This window comes from Lissotriton helveticus, chromosome 10, assembly GCF_964261635.1.
Source record: "Lissotriton helveticus chromosome 10, aLisHel1.1, whole genome shotgun sequence".
NCBI lineage: Eukaryota > Metazoa > Chordata > Amphibia > Caudata > Salamandridae > Lissotriton > Lissotriton helveticus.
Window position 1 is genome coordinate 509496681 of NC_136071.1, and position 24035 is coordinate 509520715.

At 44.4% G+C, this 24035-nt stretch overlaps 1 protein-coding gene across 3 annotated transcripts in view; it reads left to right on the forward strand.

Moving 5' to 3' along the window:
• Positions 1-24035, forward strand: part of NTN3 (netrin 3) — a 253419-nt gene that overhangs the window by 88401 nt on the left and 140983 nt on the right. For all 3 annotated transcript variants that reach the window (XM_078663017.1, XM_078663015.1, XM_078663016.1), the window contains exon 2: positions 3237-4244. In XM_078663017.1, coding sequence (XP_078519143.1) covers positions 3281-4244 — 964 coding nt within the window. In that variant the 5' untranslated portion in view covers positions 3237-3280. The remainder of the gene's footprint in view (positions 1-3236; positions 4245-24035) is intronic.

The following is a 24035-nucleotide window of genomic DNA, read 5'->3' on the forward strand; positions in this document are numbered from 1 at the left end:
TTATGTAGCACTTGTTACCCTTGATGCCGTCCTAGTTCATACAGCAGCCGTATTGTCGTTGCTCATATATTTAGCATATTGTCCTAGCTCATACATCCAGTTATGCTGTCCTAGTTCATACGTTGAGCTGTGTTACCTAGCTCATATATTTAGCAGTATGGTCAGAGGGCAAACGCTTAGCTTGTGGTTCTAGTTCGGATATTCTGTTCCCTCCTCTTAGTTTAGACGTTTGCAATGTCCTCCTAGTCTACACATTTGGCTGTGTGGTCCTGCTCGTGTTGTTTCAGACGTCTCCCCCTGCGCACAGTTGGCCTCTTCTCTGCTGCAGACGTTTCGTGGCTCAAAGAGCTTTAGGAATAAATTAATGCCCCTCTCATTCGCCCCTCCACAAGCACCCCTAGGGCTCTGGGGTCTCGGTCAGCTATGACCACACGCAGGACAGGAGCTGGGCGGCCGCGCACTCCCATGTTACCTCCCTTTACTCTCCAACGGCAGCGAAAATGTCGTGATTATTTATAATACATTCGTATGGAAGCCTCGCGCTCTGGAGGGGAGCGTACCATTTCAGGGGTGAAGGGAGGTGGGCTAAACAGCTGCACTAAAGGGCAGCGCTGCATTCAAATCCTTTTTGGGTGTAGTTAGATGAAGAAAAATATACAAAAATACCAGGAAGGAAGTTAAAGACTTTCATAGCCTCTTTTGTGTTTAAAATATGAATTTCTGCTTAGGAACCTTGGCCGTAATCATAGCTGGTTGACTTTGGTATTATTTCCTTTTTCCAATGCCCGGAGTTCCTCCGGTTGCAAAGACATTCTTTCCAGTCCCATAGGTTATTTTGCACTCTGTTGGAGGCACAAGGGGCTGTATTATGGTAAATGCGCACTTTCATTGTTTGCGCCGGGCGCAAACAGTGAAAATGAGCCCTATCACCATGAATGCACTGCTCCCAGGGCAGCTGTGGACTCGTGCTGCCCTTTGAAAAATAGAGGGGCTGCTTTAAAGCGGCTCTGTGTTTTCACAGTACAGGCGGCAACCCGCCTAAAGTTTTGAAGGGGATTATAGACCCCCTTGCAGGCGGGTGCAGTCAGTGACTGCACCCACCTGCACCTTTGGAAGGGATGTCTGGTGGGCCAAGGGACCCCCTTCATCCCCTCCAGAGGGCTGCCATCAGGGGGCGCGCTGACAGTGGGCCACCTTTTAGATGGCACACTCTCAGTGCGCCTCCTGATGGCCTCTTTGTCCCTGCTCCTCAGTCTGTAATACGGCGCGGGCACAGACGTAAAAGGATTCCCTCATTTGTATATGATGCATGCCCCCATGAAAAATGAAGGAACGACCCCAGCAGATAACGCGGGCTCTTTATGTGCGCCAGTGCTATCGGTTTTACAGAATGGGCCGCACAAGCATCTGCGGCCCTGTCTGTAGTGCCAAAGTGTCCACTGGGGCACATGAAGCGGGCACAAATGCCCGTTGCACTCTCAGGGCACTTTATTTAACTGGGCCAAGGTAGGCAAGCTTTGGTTGATACTTTCCCCAGCTAGGCACTTCTAATATTGTTGTCACGGAGGTCCCTTTCCCCAAAGTGTTACCCATTGATGTAGTTATACTTCCAAAGAAGTACAATTACTTCCACAATTATAGGCATGGGATTTTAGGACTTGTTCCCCCAAAAATTGAGTGACGCTACGCTACGATTTGATGCTTGGCTTCATAAATTCTTCCAGCAGGCTGTATCATAGGGTCTTCTGTCTTCTATGCTCTGTTATCTCCCCTCTCTGGGTGATGATAAATTGACTTCTTAGTCACTGAAGTCTATTCAAACTTTTGGGCTAGAAATAGCATGATGATTGAGGATCGTGGCCATAATAGAGGCTTAATAGAATGCAAGATGTGGAGCAGATGTGTGCACCCAACAGTTGAGATGGGGAAGCTGGACGTATGTATTGCAAGGCACCATAAGCCCTGCGAAGCTCCTGAAATGGCAACATGTGGTAGTATTGTTACCTGTGGCATATCTGAAACCAAAGCGACCGCACAAGGATGCTGTTGAAAAAGGCTTTAATGGCAAGTTGTACAAAGGAGTATCCCCATCGTCCCGAAGGATCTAATTAAGAAAACCACAAGCAGTGACTTCTCAAAGAAGATAACATGAGTTGCCAATTGTTGCCCACGGAGGGTCCCTGTCATTTGAAGGGTGTCTGTGCCTGAGGGGTGCTGGCTCTGACAAGTCCCTGGAATCCATTGTGTCTTCCTTGCGTGTGGTGGTGTGAAATGCTGGTCTGGGTCTGAAGCCACATCTGAACCTGTGTGAGTGGGATTTTCTAGACTGCACTGGGTCTGAAGCTATTGAGTGTAGTTAGGAAGCCATCATCCACATAAAAATCACTGCGTATTTGTGTTGGAGACTCTCCTAGAAGTTGGCCTTCTGTCTGCATCCCAAGCCCCATAGATGGATGTCATTGGGAGCTTGGTATCCTTGATCTGGATCTCTGAGTGTATAAAAGAACTACATCCCTTTCGCTGCAACATCCGTCATAAGCACTACCTCGGTAGTGCTGCGCTCGTCCGTTGGCCGACGCGGCCCCGCCCACTTGTTTAAACCACCACACTGCGGCGGAATTCCGCCGCGGTTAAGTGGATATCATACTCAATGTGGGCATCCATTGCATCACTCATGTGGAAGGCATGTGTGCCACGGCTGCGGATTGGTGCCTTAAACTTCTCTGTGCCTGTGTGAATCTTACATCAGAAATCTGAGTAACTATTTTTTTCTGTACCTGGAAGGCAGTCGGAGGTCAGACAGGGTTTGAAGAAGAAAAAAGCTTCATCACTCTCACCAAACTTGTCTAAAACCCAAATCCAGCTATTCACTAGTAGTGGTAGGTCACAGGTAGGGCTACATACCTTTAGCTATTCCACTTGGTTGAGTGGCCTATCCAATGCCTCCTGCTGCAAGGTGGTCTCAACTGTAACGAAAAATACAAGCACAGTGACAAATAATTAGTAGATCATATATATGGTCAAGACAACAATTATTCTAAAAACCAACAATGTCTTTTCTAAATACAGGTAAAATGTTGTCTGTCCCAATAGCTGCAGATTTAAAAGGATCCTGTGTAAATAAAGAGAACTATTTCAGCTGACTGATAGCATTGAATCTCATTCTATTGTACGATGACTTGGATAAATCTCAAAATGATGATTCTGATTTGTTTCCATTTTGTTTTTTTTCTCAGGTTCGTAGAGCGAGGCTACCTGTACATTTTGAGGACTGGCGAAGATGGATTCCTCGCACTTACTACATTTTATCTTTGTGGTCTGCATCCTCGCCGTCACCTGGGCAGCCAACCCATTTGCTGTGCAGCAGGCACTCCCCGATCCCTGCTATGAGGAGGGTGGGGCTGCCCGCCGTTGTATTCCTGAGTTTGTCAACGCTGCGTTTGGTAAGGAGGTGCAGGTCTCCAGCACATGTGGCTGGCCACCTAGCCGCTACTGTGACTCTGCCGACCCCCGCAAGGCCCATCCAGCCTCTTACCTCACAGACCTCAATACTGCCACCAACATGACCTGCTGGAGATCTGAGAACCTTCACCACTCGCCACACAATGTTACTCTCACGCTGTCATTGGGGAAGAAATTTGAGATCACCTATGTCAGTCTGCAGTTCTGCTCGCCACGGCCTGAGTCTGTAGCCATCTTCAAGTCAATGGATTATGGAAAGACCTGGGTGCCCTACCAGTATTACTCCTCCCAGTGCCGGAAGATCTATGGCAAGCCACACAAGGCCACTGTGACCAAGCAAAATGAACAAGAGGCCCTCTGCACCGATGGCCACACTGACCTATACCCCTTGACCGGTGGGCTTATAGCCTTCAGCACGCTTGATGGGCGCCCCTCAGCCCAGGACATTGACAACAGCCCCGTGCTGCAGGACTGGGTGACCGCCACAGACGTCCGGGTCATTTTCAGCCGGCCACATTTATTCCGAGAGCTCGGAGGCCGTGACAATGATGAGGATGAGGCAGCTGGCCTTTCTTCCTACTACTACGCAGTGGGCGAGTTCCAGGTGGGTGGGCGCTGCAAGTGCAACGGACATGCTTCCCGCTGCTCCAAGGAAAAGGAGGGGAAGCTGGTTTGTGACTGCAAGCACAACACTGAAGGGCCAGAATGCGATCGCTGCAAGCCCTTCCACTACGACCGGCCATGGCAGCGGGCTAGCGGCCGTGAAGCCAACGAATGCTTGGGTAAGTGAAGAGCATGCATGCCTCATTTCTCTCTGCTGCACCTCTGATTTCAACTGAGATGGAAACCTGACTTCAGCAATTGAAGCCAGTCTTTCTGGCTTGGTGGCAGCTTATTTTAATGTGTACAGATAGGATGTGTCCAGATGAGGTCTACCAGGTTTGTTGAGTGCTATGGAATGAGGCACTCTTCTTTTTGGCTGGAAACCTGTGTCATCTTTTAAAACATCAATAGGTCTACCTTTATTGAGTTAAGGCATGCAAATGCATGCATGCATGCACAAATGCTGCTGTGCACATAAAGAAATTAGGTCTGGCTTCAGCCATTGCCAGGCAAAAACGTACAGAGAGGATTGTTTTATGCATAGAGGAGGTTAAGAGCTGAATGTGACCAACTGTGTAATGATTGAGTGAAATGTTATTTTGAAGAACTTAAATAGTCATGATGCATCCTAATGAAGGCACTTGGTAGAGGGAGTAATGATACATCAAATAGCCAATAGCATGAGGAGAAAGAGAACTACTCATCTAGGCAGGGCAAAAGCCTCACTCTATGTGTATTTATAGAATGTGCTAACAATAGGTCTACATCGGTGCTGGAAAGCCAAACCTACAAAGGACGGTCTGCAGTTAACCTCTGGTGCCAAGCTGGTTTGCTGTTTACTGTTTTTCTAGGTACATGGTTTCACAACCTGGAGGCATGGCTTCACTTCTCACTTCCTTGTCCTTTCTCAGACTGCCTAGTGTCCCTAATCATAAGGGACAAATTATGTCCTTGATGATGTCCTATGTGATGCCCTGGGTCTTGCCATCCATTGACTACTGTTAAGAGCTTAGACTGGGCTTGCCCCAGTTGATGACTGTTAGTTACTTTATGTTTTAGGCAATGCGGTTGGCTGAAGGAAAGTTCACTTGCAGCATGTCAGCAAAGCAGCCATTCCATTTGATGCATTTTCTTCTCCAGACAAATACCTGCTCACATTTCTCCAGCCAGTGTCACACTATGTTTAAATAACTAAATATTTATGTGACCTAGCAGTCCATCTGTGTCTCCAAGAGCACAAGAGACTTACAAATAACTTTTTAATGCAGGACTGCAAATATAAATGTAATGTAATAAGATATACACGTGTAAGTGCTGGCACTCTTTAAATGTGAATGCTTCGTATATAGCTTCCTTGTCCCTGCAGCGATAGCGAGCTCCATTTCTTACTGCATGGTTTAGAGATGAGCAAAGGAAAACCTCCATATTCTGGAGAATGTGGTAAATCCAGCGGATACTCTACTTGTGGGTTTTTTTCCACGATGTGTTTACTATGCATGAAAAATATTTTACATTTTATTACATAGTCTAAATCAGGTATTCGCTCTTTGATTGTTTTATTTCCTTTTTACCCCTTTTCCCTATCGAAAATGCCTACATTTTCTTCTCAAGTGAGCCTGAGAAACATGCACATTTCCGGCGATTCAGACAGGTCGTGCAGTCAGTGTTGTTTCCAAGACCTGGGTCTGGTAGAATTTCGGGTTACCCCATTGATACTTAACCGCCAACTCGTTTCCAAGAATAGCCACACAAATCTCCCGAACTGCCCATGCACTGATGGATGTATGATGTTACAACGCATACTTTTACAACGCATACCGTTACAACACATTTTTTACCACGCAACACCCATTACAACGCATTCCATTACAACGCATGCCATTACAACGAATTTTTAAAAACTACCTTTACAACGCATTCCATTACAACGCATACTACCTTTACAACGCATACCATTACAATGCATTACATTACATTTCATGTATGGTAAGTATTGGATAGTGTAGGTGTAAAAATTACTATTCTAACTCCAGGGGGTGCAACAGTAGGGTAAGTGTTGGATAGTGTAAGGGTACTATGTGTTGCAATGTTATGCGTTGTAATGTTATGCGTTGTAATGGTATGCGTTGTAGTGTCATGCGTTGTAATGGTTGCGTTGTAATGGCATGCGATGTAATGGATGTTGCATTGTAAAAGTTTTGTTGTAATGGTAGTGTGTTGTAAAAGTTGCGTTGTAAAGGATGTTCACCGCACTGATTGTTCGTGTGATTCCCCCTGGCCCTCATTTTGCAAGGGAAGCTGGCACAAGCTGATTGAGAACCGGTCAGTTTGCAGTTCACGGCAGAGCGACCAGCGACTGACAGCCTTTTAAAAAAAGTCCACGATGGGTAGGAGAGAAACCATGGACGTCAATTAGGGGTCGTCATTGGTCGCATCTGTGACCCCTAAGCCACCGTTTGTGACCCCTGCCACCTTGCTTGCGACCACTGGCTGATTGTCCGCCTCTGCTAGTGCCCTGATGGCATAAAATCAGCAACAGTGTGAGCAGCGCTTGATTTCATTGCTGTGCTGAAGCTCTGCCTGCAAGCTGGGCCTGGGTGGGGCAAGGAACTCCTCTTACTCGTTGCTAAAGTGAGCCCCAAACCGGGCGGGCTGGCGTAGTCCTAGATTTGATACATTGTATGCATGTACTGCGGGCCTGGGCCAGGAAGCTGAGCGAATGACCACGAAGCGAGCACAGCATAGCTGGGCATGATTAGACAGTGACTGACTACACATGCTGCAGCTAGAGGCACATATGTGTGAGTGCAAGCATGCACCTGCTGCACCCTACCCTAGCTGAGGACATAGTTCCTGGTGCGATATGTATACCACTGTATTTGGACCCGCCGACCAGGTCCCAGGGCTATCAATCCAGCAGCGCGAAAGCATTACTAATGATGACAATACAGCAAAAGTTATTGGTCAATCCCCAAGCAGCAGAAAACGCAGTGCTGACACAGCTTGCCTCAGTCGACTCGGACTCATGCCTGCTGCGTGGGTGCTAGGTGTCAATAGCCTAGAGTGACTGACTAGAAACAAACGCAAGTCCGGTTTGGGACCATGAGTGACCTTGCTTCCCTTAATTGTCACTCTCTGACTGAGTCGGACGGTCGGACCTCGGGTGGGCCGCGGGACAGGTGAGGTGAGGTTGTGTGAGAGTGAGACTGACTAAGTCGTCACATCGACTCGACTAGAGTCTTGACTCAACTAGAGTCATGACTATCTGACTCCCCTTGTGGTGGTGCTGGTGATTGTGACTCCTGTGAGCTGTGGGCCCTGGGCAAACCTCTAACAGAAGCAACAAGTAAAGTAAGATAATATTATCTGTTTTTGGAGTTAACACAAGATTTTTAAATGCCCTTCAAAACTTCAGAAATTATTGTTAAAGAGCACACATTTCAAGTTCAACCCTTCTAGTGGTGTACCATGGTTTAGGTTATGCGAATAACACATTAATTGCCATTGTTTTATGTTGAACACTGCATCTGTATAGCCACAGCATGGGCACCACGGTCAGTGCTGGTGGACTAGCCAACAAGATATTGTCTGTTTTGAACACCACCAAAGCCAGAATGGTCGTACTGGGCATCGGGCAATGGGCGGGCGTTTCCCTGGGAGTCTGGAAGGATGGGGCCAGGTTTTGTTAGTGGGGGCGATTTTATATTAGTGCAGCAGCTTTAAAGGCACTGCAAAGTTAATTGTATATTCAGCTGTTTTCAGGCAACAATAAATGTGTCAAGTTAACTCTGGTGATTTATTAATGTACCTGCTGGAGAGTGATTGGACCTTTGTCTAGTACAGATTTCACCTATCTAAGGAAGTACAGAGGGTTAATATGCCTTTTGCAAAGAACGTGTACCATATATATCAAAGATTTTATGTGGATAGCTTGGTGGGTTACTACTTTTGTCACAGAGATTCTGTTGTTCCTGTGCAGTTCCTAAGTTACATTAGTAATCTAGCATAGTGAGCTATGAACGGCCATCTAAGAGCTGCATGCAAGCTGCATGGTACAGGTTAGAAAGTTATCTTTTTTTCCCAGTCTTTCTATCCTGATGTTACTAAGAAAGGTTTGTTTGGGTAGAAATACATTCTTAATATTAAAGTCAACCCTAACTACTGAGTTATGTTCTGAATCCTGAGCTTCTCCAGAACAAGCACTCTTAAAAAGTGGCCACCAGTGTGGATGGCATGTGAATCCTACATCTTGTAGTCTTCTGTAGCTTATGTATCATTTTCAATACACTGATTTAAACACATATGATTCATTGTCTCTGTATGTGTGTGATGGTTTTGAAAATGTGGAAAGTTTTGCTTCAGGAGCAGTGATTAATGGAGTCATTTTTAAATGTGGATTGTAACATCTGCATTTGGAAAGCAAGCATTCATGCCTTTGGGCATTTTGGCTCTTGGATAAGATGTTTGTTGCTGGTAAAGTATGCTAATGCAGAACAAGCATATCATTGATCAACACAAGTACTGTACCAGTGATGTGCATGTTTTCTGTAGAAGAAATTAATGATAGAAAACCTGGAAAGGTTCAATGGCTCCACAGGTTTAGAGGTGTGTATACCTTGTCATGAAAAGGAAGGTTGCTGGGAGAACTCAATCTGCATTAAATAGTACTGTTACCCACATTTCAAGACTGAGATTTAATTGTAAGGTACTCTCAGTTTCTAAAACAAATGATGAAGTGATTTTTTTGAACGTTATGGGCCCATCAGCCTTTCCATTTTATTATATATTTATTTGATATTGAGAATGGCTGATTTCAACTTGACTAACATATTTTCCATTGTTGTACAGTATTTGATAGGTTTTTAATCAATGCTACATTATTTAATTGTAAATCTGAAGATACTATCTGAAACAATGTATGTAGCTGCATCTTTAATAGGATTTGAAGTTCTTCTGTTTATAGGGTACTTCTTTTGTATCTATAGAGATTTTCCAGCCTCTGCGTGTGATGTAAGTAGCCAAAAGTTAGATGCATCATTTCCTGTGATAGTACCAAGCAAAAGGTCATGCAATACAGTTTCCTTAGATTTCATAGGGTCCAATGGTCGTATGATGTCACTTCTTGTAATGTCATCAGGCCAAATGCCTTGCGATTTCACTTCTTCTGACATCATCAGTGTAGGTCAAAGTGGAGGTAATGTCATTTATTGTGATGCCACCAGGACACAGTTTGTGTAATGTCACTTTCTGTGCCATCATGGGGGGGTCACATGGCATGTGATGTCACTTCTGCTACCCCTGAAATTTTGATAATCAACGTCCATGAGAGAAACGTTTGCAGATTTGCATTGCAATTTCTCAATGGCACACCACAAAAAAAGTCACCTAATTAATGACTTACTGGAATGTGCTCATGGAGGTTACTGTTGAATAATTAATTGTCACAAATTCCTCCTAAGTAGACTTTACCTCCTAGATAGTGACTGGCCCACCCTGAAGTGGTGCCTGCTGAATTCATGCAGCGAGGATCTTACTTCTGATTCCGCACAGATTGAAAATGATGTGAAGAAAAGAGGCCTGTGGATCTCCGTGGATCCACCATGTCAGAAACGGCACACGCGCGAATGTATAGCCCTTGACATTTAGACCATGACATTGTTTGGCCTCTTTCAAAGCACTCCCAGGTTTAGCAGATCAGTGAATGGAGGCACAAGATGACACTTTGATTAGGATTACTTAGTCTAGCCTCAGAGGCAGAAGTTTGTGGAGGCCAGTTGTCTGAATTCAACATTGGCAGATCACCCAGAAGACCACCCTCTTCATATGGCATTTCTATGGTGCAGGGTAGAGCTATTTCACCTGTGACAAGGTCGGATCCCACTTGTGTTGAGCAAAGTCAGTCGTCATTGCCGTTTATGGGGCAACAATTGCCCATGTGACTGTAGCATGAACAAAATCAGTGCAGCACTATTCATTTAGTCATCATCATATGCTTATATAAATGAAAAGGTGAAGTTTGTGAACATGGATGTTACCAACTTCATGAACCCGTTTTCAAAAATTGCCAATTCACAACTTTGGTCAGGAAGGAAAAAAATAGCATGGTGAAAAGACTGCAAAAAGTAGGTTTTAGGGAACGACACACATTTAAAATTGAATTCTTATGGAGGAAAAATCTCCCACAATAAAGGTTTTTGCTGGAAAAATGTTACATCCATTTTTTGTAGAAAATCTCACACCACACTTGTTTCAAATAGTACAGGTTGGTCATCAGAACCCTGTGCACCATGGAAATTGTTGAGAAATGCAGAGAAATTACAAAATAGGTCATTACTGTGTGCATCTTACAGAAAATTAGAGATTCTGGGAGATTTTCATTTTTTTTATTGAGTTAGTTTTTGTACAGCTCAACTGAACCCATACTAGAATGTCTGAGTGCTCAAAATAAAAATGAGACCGAACATATTGGAACCTAGTGAGGACTATGTAATGAGTGCGTATTCAATTATGTCCAGCATCAAAACATGTTGGTGTGCAATTGACTCTACAGTCAACATGTGTTTTGCCCCTTAGTGGCGGACAAGCCTGGGGAGTTTTTACAGCATTGTAGTCCAAGTCCGTTAGAGACGTAAGTTGTCACTATTTATGAATATTTAATTAGATATATGACTTTATTCTTGACCATACCTGTCAATATAATGGAGTTCTTACCTCTTTCCTAGAATGTTTATTTCGTTTTCAGAATTTGTATTGTATTTTTGAATTTTTATTTGCAATTTGTGAAATCGAGTACCTGTATATTTGACATATATACAGAGTAGCAATGCATTAGTGGTTCAAGCAAGTTGGATGAGGTGTGAGCATCCATGTACATCTGGCATAGGGACCCATATAATGCTCAGCATATAACTAAAATCACAAAGGAATTGATGCAAGAGAGATAATAGAAAAAAGAAATAAAATGTGTGCATGTCTCTAAAACCAAGTAAGGGGACAAATGGGTTTATTAATTTCATCCAGTGGGAAACAGCCTTTACAGCGCTGTTTCCACAACGCGGTACCTTTATAACGCGGTTGTTACAACGTCCACTTTGTTACCACGCATAGTATTACATCGCAAGTCGTTTCAACGACTTTCTATACGGAGCTTGCTGGTGTTGGATATACAATCCAACACCTTCCCTGTTGTTGCACAAACTGGAGTAGGAATAGTAAATAATACTATTCCTAAGTACAGCGCACCCTCTACAGCAAGTCGTTGTAAGGACTTGCGATGTACTGGTACACGTGGTAACAACGCAGTCATTGTAACTGCCGCACTGTTTAGGCTTGCAATGTATTTTCATATGTTGTAAACAGCCATGTTCTCATCCAGTGTATGAGAACTGTTGTGTAGCATGTGAATGCCCTCCCTTCTATGTATACAAAAGTGATGGATGGACTGCTTGAATTAATCTCAGCCATGTGTAAATTACACGGTGACTCATCCCAATTCATCGTTATTTTGCACACCTTGGCACCTCAGTTTAGACCCAGCTATATGCAATTCAGTCTTGACCCTGATGAGCAGTCCAGCCCGAAATGCCAAGCTAGGTCCTCCCTGAACTGGAACACAAACAAACCAGGACTAGTTTTGCCCTTGTTATGGGCTCATCCGCCAGATATAGCTTGAGTCCAGTGACAGTGTGTATGGGACCCATGTTTGGGCATACCCATCCCACTTAGGGTGACATACTAAAGGATACAAAAAGTGACGAACAGAATGCTTGAATTTATCTCAGCAATTGGTAACTACTCAGGCTGAATCGCAGTCCATCGTTATTTTGCACACAATGCCACCTTAGTTACACCACCTGAGTGGGACGGCTATGCCCAGATGTGGGTCCAGTACACACTGAGTCAGTGAAACCAAGCTATACCCAGCTGATGAGCCAATAACTAGGTTAAAACTGGTCCTGGGTTGCTTGTGTTCTGATTCAGGGAGGACCTGGCTTGACAGATCAGGCGGAGCAGGGTCAAGACTAATTTGCATATAGCTGAGTCCAAATCGAGGTGGCATGGTGTGCAAACGAAAGGATTGGGATGCAGCCCAAGTAGTTACCAGTGACTGAGATTAATTCAAGGATTCCATCCATCATTTTTTGTAAACTCCCAGCTATGTGGCACTATTAAGTTGGAGATTATTTTGAAAGCACATAATCATTCAATACATTCGGGACACACACATCCAATAGAGGGACTCACAGACTTTTGAACATGCTCTGGAGTGAATGCACCCTAGAGAGCTTTAGGACATTGGTCACAGCACATCTCTCCAATTCCAGGCAGACACCGTCCTCTTGAGATCATAAATAGCCCTCAGGTAGGGTTATCAGAGGTTCCCATATCACTCTGTTCACAGTGCCCAGCTCTGGTCTTTACAAATCATTGTTTCAGGTGTGTTAGTTTAATTAGCGCAATCGAAGTGAAAACTCTTGCAACGCGGTTTGTTTGTCAAACATAAGCCCAGGACAGGGAATACTGAAGTTATCGGATGACCCCTGGATATCCGGTACACCACATTCCAGTCATGGCTGGACTGACCGAAGCGGGCACCAGGCATTTTCCTGGTGGGCTGGAAGAATGGGGGCCGGTTTTGGAATGGTGCGGGCCACTTTTGTATCTGCCCCCTGCAACAAAAGCCGCAGCCGTGCTTCCCACTAGCCCCCCCTGGGCTGGTCCTTCTCATTAACACTCACCCACCCCTCAGGGCAGGTCCAGCTGAATTCCCACGGCTTGTTTGAGTTCCCAGTCCGGTCCTGATTCCAGTCCAGTTTTTACTTTTACAAACCAGAATAAACTACAACTTTAGATAAACTACAGTGATTGACACTACAGCTCCCAGAACCCACTTGGTTGAATAAATTAATAATACCGATCGCTATAACATGGCGTCACTGAGGACATGGAGTCATGTCTTACTGAACATATTATTGCACTCTTAAATGGAACTCTACAAATAAATAAATTATGAATGTGCTGAACCATAGGAAGAATAAACTAAATGTGTGGGTGCTCGATAAAGAACCGGATTGTCTTGTCCACATAACATTCCCACTCCAAGTTTGAAGGCCTACATCTGAAGTCCTAGTCCAAGCCAGGCAGAGGGGGCAGGAACCCAATTTAAAGCTGTTGCCGGATGTCCTAGTGGGCGGGGCTGCTTTCTTTGGCTAGGCAAGCCAGCCAAGAGAAACATGAGCACTGCAGAACTAGAAACAGATAATGTGAAGCAGAAATAGCTCACTAGTTCACTACAGAACTGTTTATATGTGCTGGTGGCATGGCTCCAATGCAGGCACTGGCTGGCATGCCTAGGGCTTGGACAACGACGCTCACTAATCAGCTCCAGAAAGCATAGCTGTCAACTGAGACCATGTCAAAAGGATGATTTTGAATGAATCCTGGTTTCAACCAACCCATTTGTTTATATTAATATTCATGATGGAGATTTTACTTACCATGTTTGCAACTTGTAGTTTCACTTCTTCCATTAATAAGTGTGATCAGTGCTTAATTTGCTCAGACTGTGGACATTGGCACTTTATTTTTATTTTTTAGAAAACGATGGTCACTTTTTCATTATCATACTTTGACCCTCTGCCAGAGGGAGAAAGAAGAAGGAATAGAAAGTTAGGAAAACAGTGACAACTGGAGAACGCAGGGATGAGAAAGAACCTGCAAGAGTGAGGCAAAGAAACAAAATAATGGAAGAAAGAGGCTGTGGAATCAAAACTAGGAGCTTGGCCAGGCCAGTTGCGGGCTTCAATGGAAAATAAATATATATATATATATATATATATATATATATAATGTCACTGAAAAAACCAAAGGTTACAGGGGCATTACAGTTAGGCTCAGATTTCACTCGTACAAAGTAATTTAAATTCAGCAGTTATAGTTACCTGAACAACCTATAACTTACGCCCCTGCAATGCACTGCTTATGACCTCACACATTACATAACTCATGATTTGGTCTGTGACATCGCTGACATCATCCAGAGAGTGTGTTTTCTAAGAATTTGAGTGTTATACATATATACTAGGCTACTACAAAAGTTTAATAAGTATACTAGTTGTACTACTAATGAGCGATACTACTTTTAATATATAGTATGTGAGTGGCTGTGTGTATCCATGTGTGAGTGGCTGTATGGATGTATAAGTGGGTAAGTGAGTAGCTGTGTGGCTGAGTGAGTGACTGTGAGTGGGTGCATCAGTGGCTGTATGGGTAGGTGAGTAGCTGTATTGTGAGTGGGTGTCTGAATGACTGATTGAGTGAGTGACTGGGCATGTAAGTGTGCTGTATGGATGAGTGAGTGGTTCTTTGAGTGGGAGTTTGGTTAGGTGCTTTGGTGTGTGAGTGACTATTGGAGAATGTATCTGTGTGAATGGCGGTATGGGTGAGTGAGCGAATATGCGAGTACTTGTATGGATGTTTGAATGAGTACGTAAGTGGTTGTGTGGGGGTTTGAGTTAGTGTGTGATTGGTTGTATAGGTGAGTCAGTGACTGTGTTAAGAGGCTATATGGGTAAGTGAGTGGGTGTGAGTGGATGTATGAGTACTTGTATGGGTCTGTGAATGGGTATGTGACTGGTCATGTGGGTGTGTGAGTGGGCATACAAAAGATTATATGGGGTGTAAGTGGGTGTGTGAGTGGTTCTGTGGATGATGCTATCAGTGAGGTCACTGACCATGTCATGAATGATGCAACAAGTGAGGTCATAAGCAGTTTATTGTGGGGGTGTAAGTTATAGTTAGCTTAGGTAAATATAACTCCTGAATTTCAATGGTTTTGTACGAGTGAAATCTGAGCCTTACTAATAGCGTCCCTATAACCTTTGGGTTTTTTTCAGTCAATTTCTAATGTTTTTTCAATCCTATTTCCTAACTATAACGTCCCTGTAACCTTTTGGTGTTTTAAGTTAATTTCTAAAAAATGTTAAACTTGTAGGCGCGTTTTCAGAGTGGTGGAGAAAGGGCCAGGGCTTCTGACCAGTTCTCACCAATACTGCTATGTGGGACTTACTGGAGGTAACAGGAGAGATTCTTGGCCCCCAAGGACCCTGAACATCCAAGGGGACTTCATCCCCCAACCTGTAGTGTGCCAGGAGGTATATTTGCAGAGTGGTGGAGAAAGGGGCAGGGGCCTCCAAGGACCTCTCAACAATCCCACTGTGTGGGATTTGCTGTAGGTAACAGGAGGGCTTACTGGCCCCCAAGGATCCTCAGCATCCAAGTGGACTTCATCCCCAACCAGTAGTGTACCAGGAGGCACATTTGCAGAGGGGGATGGCGAATGGGGGCATGACCTCCGATGACCCCTCAGCAATCCCGCTGTGGGGGACTTACTAGAGGTAACAGATGGGATTATTGGCCCCAAGGACCCTCACCAACCAAGGGAACTTCATTCCCCAGCAAGTTGTGCACCAGAAGGCCCCATTACAGAGTGATTGAGAAAGGGAGCAGGTCTCCGGAGCCTTCCCAGGGGGCCAGCCTTAAAAAAAAAAAAAAAAAAATTGTTATTTTGGGAGAGGGCCCCATTGCCTCCCTTCCCCGGGCCGATTTCAGCCCCGTGGACCCCATCCCGAGACCCAGCCTATTTGTAATAGGGGAGAGGGGCTGTCTCCAGGCCCATCTATGGCTTCAGGATGGGGGGGGGGGCACGTGGTCCCCCTTCTTTGTTGTAGCGGGGCCTGCCCCAGGGAGGTGCACTCCCCAGGGCTGAGAACAGCCCGGGAGGGGGGCCACGTGCACCCCTCCCATTTTAAAAATACAAATTGGCCCCAGAAGGGGGTGGTTCTTGGGACATGGGGGTCTGTGAGGCCCCTTCAGTTTATTTTGTATTAGCCCCAGGGAGGTGGCGGTCCCTGGGGCTGCTGGGGAGACCATATGGGGCCCCCTCACATTCATTTTAGCAATAGCCCCAGGGAGGTGGTGGTATCTGAGGCACAGGGGGTTCGCGAGACCCCCCCCTCCTTTCTGATCAAGAAGTCCCTGGGAGGTGGCGGTGCCCAGGGCATAGAGGCCTTGTTAGAATATGGATGGGAGACTGCCTAGGAAAACCAGGTGCTGTAGGCTTTTCTTTTTTTTTTTTTATTATGCCTCTTTGGAGGGCTGGGGTGGCCATTTACACCTGCACATCAAGACAAAATAGTCTGCACTTCAAAAATCAATGCGCAACAATTGCCTGGAACTGAAAGTCACTCTACAAGCTTTTCTGCCACGTATAGTAGGAGTCTCCATGTTGGTCCGTACAGACAATACGACCAGCAAATATTAAATCAACAAGTAAGGGGGGACAAGGTCTCTAACTCTCTCTCAGGAGGCTCAAGACATTTGGCACTGTCTAACAGCCCTCAAAATATTTCTAAAAGCTCAGCAAGTGTCAGGAGTAAACAACACCTTAGCGGACACTCTCAGCAGAACCAGAGACAGTTGCCACAGTTGGGAAGTGGATCATTTTGAGCTGGACAAGATATTCTCATGCTGGGGCAAACCAGCATTGAATCTCTTTGCGACAGACGAGAATGTCAAATGCCAGTTCTCCGTCAGTTGATACCCACTCCCAGGGTTGTGGGGGAATGCCCTTTCAATGAGGTGGTCCGGGATTTATGCATACACTTCTTCTCCATTTCCTACCATAGTGAGGATAATCTACAAGATAAAAATGGAGCACTGTTGCCTCATTCTAATAGCTCCCAAATGTCCCAGGCAGCATTGGTTTATGGAGCTACTGCTACTGTCGGAGTCCGATTCCCTCCACCTGCTGAAGATCCAGACCAAAATTAAAGTTGGGTTGGGGTGGCACTCCTTTTGACACACTAGTACGAATAGCTTCTACACACCGCCATGCATCCCCTTTGTAAAAAGGAAATAGAAACCTTGCTATAAAAACTTGTTTTGGACTGCAAACCAATGAAGAGCAAATATACATTAACCCTGCTCTACTGTGAAAAAGCCAGTGGTTGGACAGGAAACATATACAAAGACACATTCCTGCTCAAGAGAAACCTTTAGGGCATTTACTGTTTGTTGTGTAGTTTCCCTTGAATAGTTTTTGCTGAAATCTCTTCACCTTCTAAAGGTAAATTTGCATTTAAACTCTAAGCTCATAGATGTATGTTAGAATTATAGCAAATGGTTGAACAGAAAGTCCTACAGGCGTGGTAAGGCTGCAGTCCTGTCTTTGGACACACCTACAGCAACTAATTTGAACTAGTCAGGATGCAGGAAAATGTTTACTGAAGTAACACGTCAACATTCACTCCATTGAAGTTATGTGCTCTCTTCTACACAAAGCCACAGTCCAGTAAACTGGAGAATCAATGGTGCATTCTATAAGTGATAGAATAGGTTTTGTACAATGGCAGCTTAGATCTATAGATGGTACGAAGTCCATAAGGCAAACTGCTTTATCAATAGAAATTTGGGAGCATGTGGGCAATCATCTGCGTGACACATGATGGCCTTCCACGTTGACATGCTGTGACCCGACAGCTGTGGGTACCTACGAGAATTCTTTGAAGGGCTTGCATCTTCAATTTTCACAAATCTCACACAAAGCCTTGATCCCATTCTTCGCTTCCATTGGCCACTCTAGACATCTAAGTCCATTCAGCATCCAACCAGGCTCACAGCGCTGTCTCTCAGCTTCCTCTGACTTGGCAGACTCTCCGGGACCTACTTGCTTGGGAGGGAGACGTCCTGTTTATTATCTCTGCTTCTGGTAGTGTGGCACGCGATGTAATGGCATTGCGGAGTAAAATCTGCGTTGTGATTGCTGTCTCCCGGGAGGGAGCTGTAAGCTGGGCTTAGGGGAAGCAAAGCATATACATTTAGTGCTGAATTGCATAATGTGGAACCAGAACATCCTTGAAATGAACCCATATTACCCACTTTACCAAATTGTGTGATCCTAAACATTTGATTTATTTCACTTTCCCTCCTTTTTGTTCATTATCACATACGAGTACCTCAAAATACATGACTTCAGGATGTCCGCTGTACAAACCTTTCTCCTGTGTTTAGTTTAATTAACTATCATTTTTTTAATGTATAATAGGAACCTAGGTCACCCTAAGAGTGCACATAACAACTATTGTTCCTCTTAGTTCACTATTGGCAATGTTGTCAGTGTGTGGAGAACAATTAATGTTTCTAAATTCATATTTGAAAACTTCAAAAAATACTTCTCAGTGCACTGATGTTATCAGATATACTAAGGTGAAATGGTTCTGCATGGTAATGAAATACGCTTTTTGAATTTTGAACAGACATTACATATTTTTACACTTTTGCTGCAAAACGGCTTTTAAAATGAAGGTGTTTTTAAAGTTAAGTTGTGCAAGACAGCCTAATTAATTCCTGTCCTTAACTTCCATCGCCTTTAAATAAAGGCTTGTGAACAGCAGCCTAATACCGATGTTGACCAGGGGGCCACATGTAAAGGTCAGGTGGGCTGCATGGGGCCACCTGCCCACACTTTAAGTATGCTGTCTTAGAAGGGCTTTTTAGATTCTAGCTTTGTATGCCTTTCTTTTTTAACACGCATGTTTAGTATGTCATAATACTTTTATTGTGCAAGACTAATCAAAATACCATATTTAGAATTAAGTGATTGAAACACCACATACAAAATCAGATGCCTATTTAATTAAAAACAATTAAGAATAAGAGGTAATAAAATATGTGAAACTAAAATTCTCTGTTTTACCCACCTAATAGTGAATTTTTATTTGTATGGTGATTATCCTCCAGTTTTATTGATATTACTTTGCACAGTGCATCAACTGATATTTATAGCTCTGCAAGATTTTTCATTACAAATTGAACATAGATATTTTTGTGCAAATCTAACAATGCAGAGTAAATGCGAATGAAGTGGCCAACTGTTTCTAGGCTTAGCACAAAGACATTACAAACAATTTTGCTTAGGCATGTACTTCATCAATCAATAGAAGCAATCAATCTCTGTGAATAAATATGTAAACATCTGTGGAGGCAATTGTGAGGAAATGCCCTTTTCTGCATGGTTACATCCATTTTATGCTTAATTCTGTTGCTAGTTTTTAGGCTCTGCTCAATCGGTCACTGCTATTCAGTGCCCACTGTGTGTGCTTGGACCCTTTAAATCAGGTAGAAATTGGCTAATTTTTGATTGGCATATTTAATTCTACTATAAGGCCATAGTATATGGTGAAGAAACTACACCCCTGGCATGGAAACACAAATGTCATTGGTGGGCTGCAGCACTTATTGTGCCAACCACTAACTACCCGAAGGGAACTATATTTTTGACTGATATGATATGATGATATGATGATATTTTTGACTGTTAAGTCCAACCACTAATGTGACAAGGAAAACATGGCTTCAGGCCTACTGGAGCCTGACTGCTGCAGCCTAAACCTGTAGTCCATACTGTCAAAGTAGCCCTTTTTGACACAGAAAAACCTCCCTTTTTAATGCTAATAAGTCACCCCTATGTAGGTTATGCAACCCAAAAGGTAGGAAGCATGGAATTTAAAAGTGGGACATCCCTAACATGACAAGCCCTCACGTATTTTTACTGTGGAAAGCTCTGGTTGTCCTGAGGAAAACTAGATTGAAGAGTAATACATTATTTTTGTTATTTGTGGCTTGTGAAACCCTATGGATATAGTCAACCACTATTTTTAATATTTATTAAAATCCAGGTCAGAGATGAAGTTGGATTTCTAATAAATATTAGGAAAAGTAGCTTTTAGAAAGTGAACGTTCCCCTTCCTGAAGCTGCAGAAGGCTAATTTACTTTAGTCCGTCAGCAGCTGCCCTGCCAGTCCTTGTCTTAATGAGTTGTGAAAACTGCTCCCAGAGCAGCAACAATGGCTTTGGCCTGTTGACAGGATAAGCTGGGCGTGGATAGTGGGATACACATCTGCTCAGGAAGGGCAGCTTGAGTGGTTGAAGGAACGTCATTAATTTGAAAGGGACAGAGGTGAAGGCTGACCATAGTTTAGAATAAGAGTAGACTTGAGAGAGGAATGGTCTTTGTTCATTAAGCCCAAGGTATCACGTTGGATATTGGCACAGGGGGAGTGGGCTCTGGTCCCAGAACAAGTTTGATGTAGTGCACGAGGATGTAACTGCTCGTTACCTTAAACACACCCCAGGCTCTTCCACAGGCTTCTTTCAGGGGCAGAAAGCCTGTGAAATCTTGGTTTTCCCTTAGAATTATGCAATCTGGAATAGTTTGCGGTAAATGAAACCAGATCTGCTTCAAAAGTGGGTAGGGTTGCTCTCAGGAACTCTTTCCTCTTTGGTTAGGGAGTGTCCAGGATTCACCTCTACCCACTGAACTGTACAAAAATACAACTAACCACTAGTTCTCTTTCTGAACCTCTGCCAGTGGCCTCAGCTGGAGTAAATACTGACCTCTCAGCTCTGTCCCTAAGATCCTAGGACACATAGCTGTGTGCACCTGGACTTAATCAACCTCTGAAAAGTTGGGACATACAAAATGTTTGAAATCCCAGACCTGTGGAGGATCGAGACCAATCACCCAAGTCAATCTCACCAAGGCATGACCTAGGTCGGTGAAGATTTCAAGTTGGTCCTGCCCCTCAAAAACCTATTCAGCATATTCCAAAACCTGCACTTTGTAAGCAAACAGCCTTGCATTATTTGTACCCTGAAACTGTCTCTGCCTATGCAGCGCCCTTGGACCTCTTTTAAAAATAGTTTTCGTCCTGGGAAGGAAAAGTCCAACTTCCTGGTATGCCATGGCTCATCATGGCTCTCCTCCAGTACAGCAGATTTTGGAGAAAGCCTCATCAGCATTGCAGCTCCTTGTTACTGCTCATCCGTGTATGAGGAGGTGGAGTTAGTGATGTTCCAGTGACACATCATGTACCACATTCACTGACTTCCCCCTTCTTATACTTGTAATATGAGGGGCGCTGTATGGTTTCATGGCAGAGACAATTTTATAGGCCCTAGAAAAGAGCAACATATGGAGTCCTAGATGGTGGCAGACTGCTACCAACTTTAATGGTGATTTGTCCTGGCTGTTTATCTGTATGTATAAAATATGACTTTCTCTTAACAATCAGAGAATATTTTGGGGGCAATGTCCTAATGTGTGTACAATAGGTAAAATCTGTATCTCCTGGAAATGTATAGAAGACATTTTCTTATTTTTGCACTGACACTTTGCTCCACAATCAGTTTTTCAAGATGTCATCATTAGTACTTTTGATTCAACTGTGTATCTGAACATGTAGTGTGAAATCGTTAATACCACAATAACAGTGTTTTCCACATTCTAAATTCTCAACTTTAATCATGAACAGTGACTATAGGAAGGGGTGCTTCTTAACTTCCGATCTTGACAAAGGTCCCTCAGATCGAAATGCGTTAATGAACTTCTTTCGCAGCCAACAATATATGTGGAGAAAACATAGCCCTAGCGAGTGTGATTGCTATGTTCATTATAAGAGGCTACTACAAAGTCGCACACACACTCTCACAAAGTTTTTAAGAGGTTACGGAAAGGTCTGGTGGGTTGAAGCCCCATGAGACTGACCCTTTAAGTAAATGATTGAATAAAAATCAACACCACAGGGCTGTACTTTCTCTTCCAATCCTGATGGAACTTCCTGGCGAGAACCATCAGCCTGTTACAGTGGGATTCGCCTAAAGACAGATAGACAATAGCTTTCACAGCCTGTCAGACTTGTGAATGCATGCTGGGGGGTCCCTTTCGCACTCCCCACATTGATACATCCAGGCAGTGACATATTAGATAGAGTACAACCACTCCCACACCCAGCAGGTTAGAAAAGCACAAGTGACCCTGCTGCTCATATGCAGGCCATCCTTGCATAACAAAAGGACCTAACAGAAGCTGGGACCAAGAAAGGAGGGGTTAAATGCATACTGAACTGGAATGTCACTGGTAAGCCCCATTTCACTCCTAAATAGGTGAGAACACCTAAAGTGTGTGCGTGTGCGTGCGTCAGTGTGTGTGTGTGTGTGTTTGTCTGTGTCTGTGTCCCTCACACGTGTGAGGCCGGACCAGTCCTCATAGCATGGGTACACCCTGATAGAAGCAGACAAACACTATATTTGTCCCAGTAGTGTGTTTAGGTACTTTCTAGTGAGTGTATCAGAAAGATAAAAGTGCAGTTATATTTGCCTCAGTCGCTTTGTCACCTCCCCTACTATAAAAGTGTGTTTGGAGTTAGAATAGAAAATGCGCTCTTCATTACGGTCAATGGCCGGTCCTTATAATAATAGATATGTTGTATTGTGTGTGTGAGTTGCAATTTTGAGCTTGGCAGCATATACAGGCAAGTGAGCCCAGGATGCGTATTTCCAATCCTGGATACACAGGCAGGCATGTGCACATGATGTGGCAACAGGAACCCTTGATATAGAGATAGGTTCCTATGCAGGATGGAGTGACCACAATCCTGCAAACACAGGGAGGCCACAGGAACCTGCTTTGGCCTGTTCAGCGTGTAATGGGGATCTTGTATACACACAGGCTGTGGTAACAGGAAATGCTGGATTGGAGTATTCCTGCATACTCGCACAAGCTTACAAAGGCAGATATCCTGTAAATACAGGCAGTTTGGCACCCAGGTTAAAGATACAGGAATCCTCTGTGGTTACAGGACGCATGTGCCGATATCCTGTGTAAAACCGGCAGGTCTCGACACATGCTACAGGTACTGGAATTCAACATCCCTACAGGCCGCAGGCGCATAAACCCAGCGTACACAGGCATGTCCGCACACAGGCTGCAGATGCAGGAATCCTGCACACACAGGCAGTCTCGCATAGATGGTGTATGTTAGCCCTGCTCCTCTCTGTGCCAGGACGCATCCCTGCCTGGGACACAGCCCCAAACCTTGCTTCGCCTGGCCTGCTCCCAGATCCGCTGGTGTTTATTTAACTTGACATTTCGTTACTTCCTTTCTTTAACAGAACATGTTTATGAGTGGAAAAAAACGTTCTTTTCATTTATTTTTGTCTTATTTCGTGCTCTGCTGTACAGGAATAGTAACTCCTCCAACTCACCCTGCATTTGTTTGACTCTGATGGCGAATCTGTGTATTTAAAGACTAAGCAGAAGGAATAAAGTTTGGTGGGGATAACCGACAAGTGAAAGTTCATAAAGAAAAGATGATTGTAAGGTGTGACCCCATCTAAAGACAAAGGGGGAAACTGCAACCTTACACATCTGGTGCGATTGTGCTCCAATGAGGGACACTTGTGTCAAACTAGGGGGCTGCATTCTAAGATGTGGCATGGGGGACAGGGGCCCCGTGACAGAGACAAAGATATGAGTTCGAAGGTCACATAGTGCCCTTGTACTCAGGAAACCAATGGTACACCCCGACGCCGAGTACGGCGTCAGGATACACGTCATTCAGTCTGTACCGGCACACAACATCCCGCCCCAATTTTGCAACACGTGACTCGTACCAAGTGGTCTGTTCTGCACTCAGTCCTTAGATCCTGTTCATCAGGCTTAGTGCCTGAGACTTTGGGAAGGAGGAGGGGTTGATAAATGGCTCCATTGCCCCTCCCCTCGAATTCGATGTGGGTGTGGGTCTGGCGGCGAAGGTTTCGGGGCCTAAGTTGAAATCTGGGCTGACAGCGGGGGCTCTCAGGCTTTCGGCTGGTGTTGGGGCTACCACTCACCCCACTCTGCCTCCTCCAGGGGATGTATGACATTACAACGCATGCTTTTACCACGCATGCCTTTACAACGCGGTATTTACAACGCATGCCTTTACAACGCATAGCGCTTTGGGGTGCTGGATAGTGAATAGTTTAATTTACTATTCCAACTCCAGTCCCCGTGGATAGTAGGGAAGGTGTTGGATAGTAAATTAAATCTATTCCCTATCCTAGAGCGCCCCCCAGCGCAATGCGTTGTA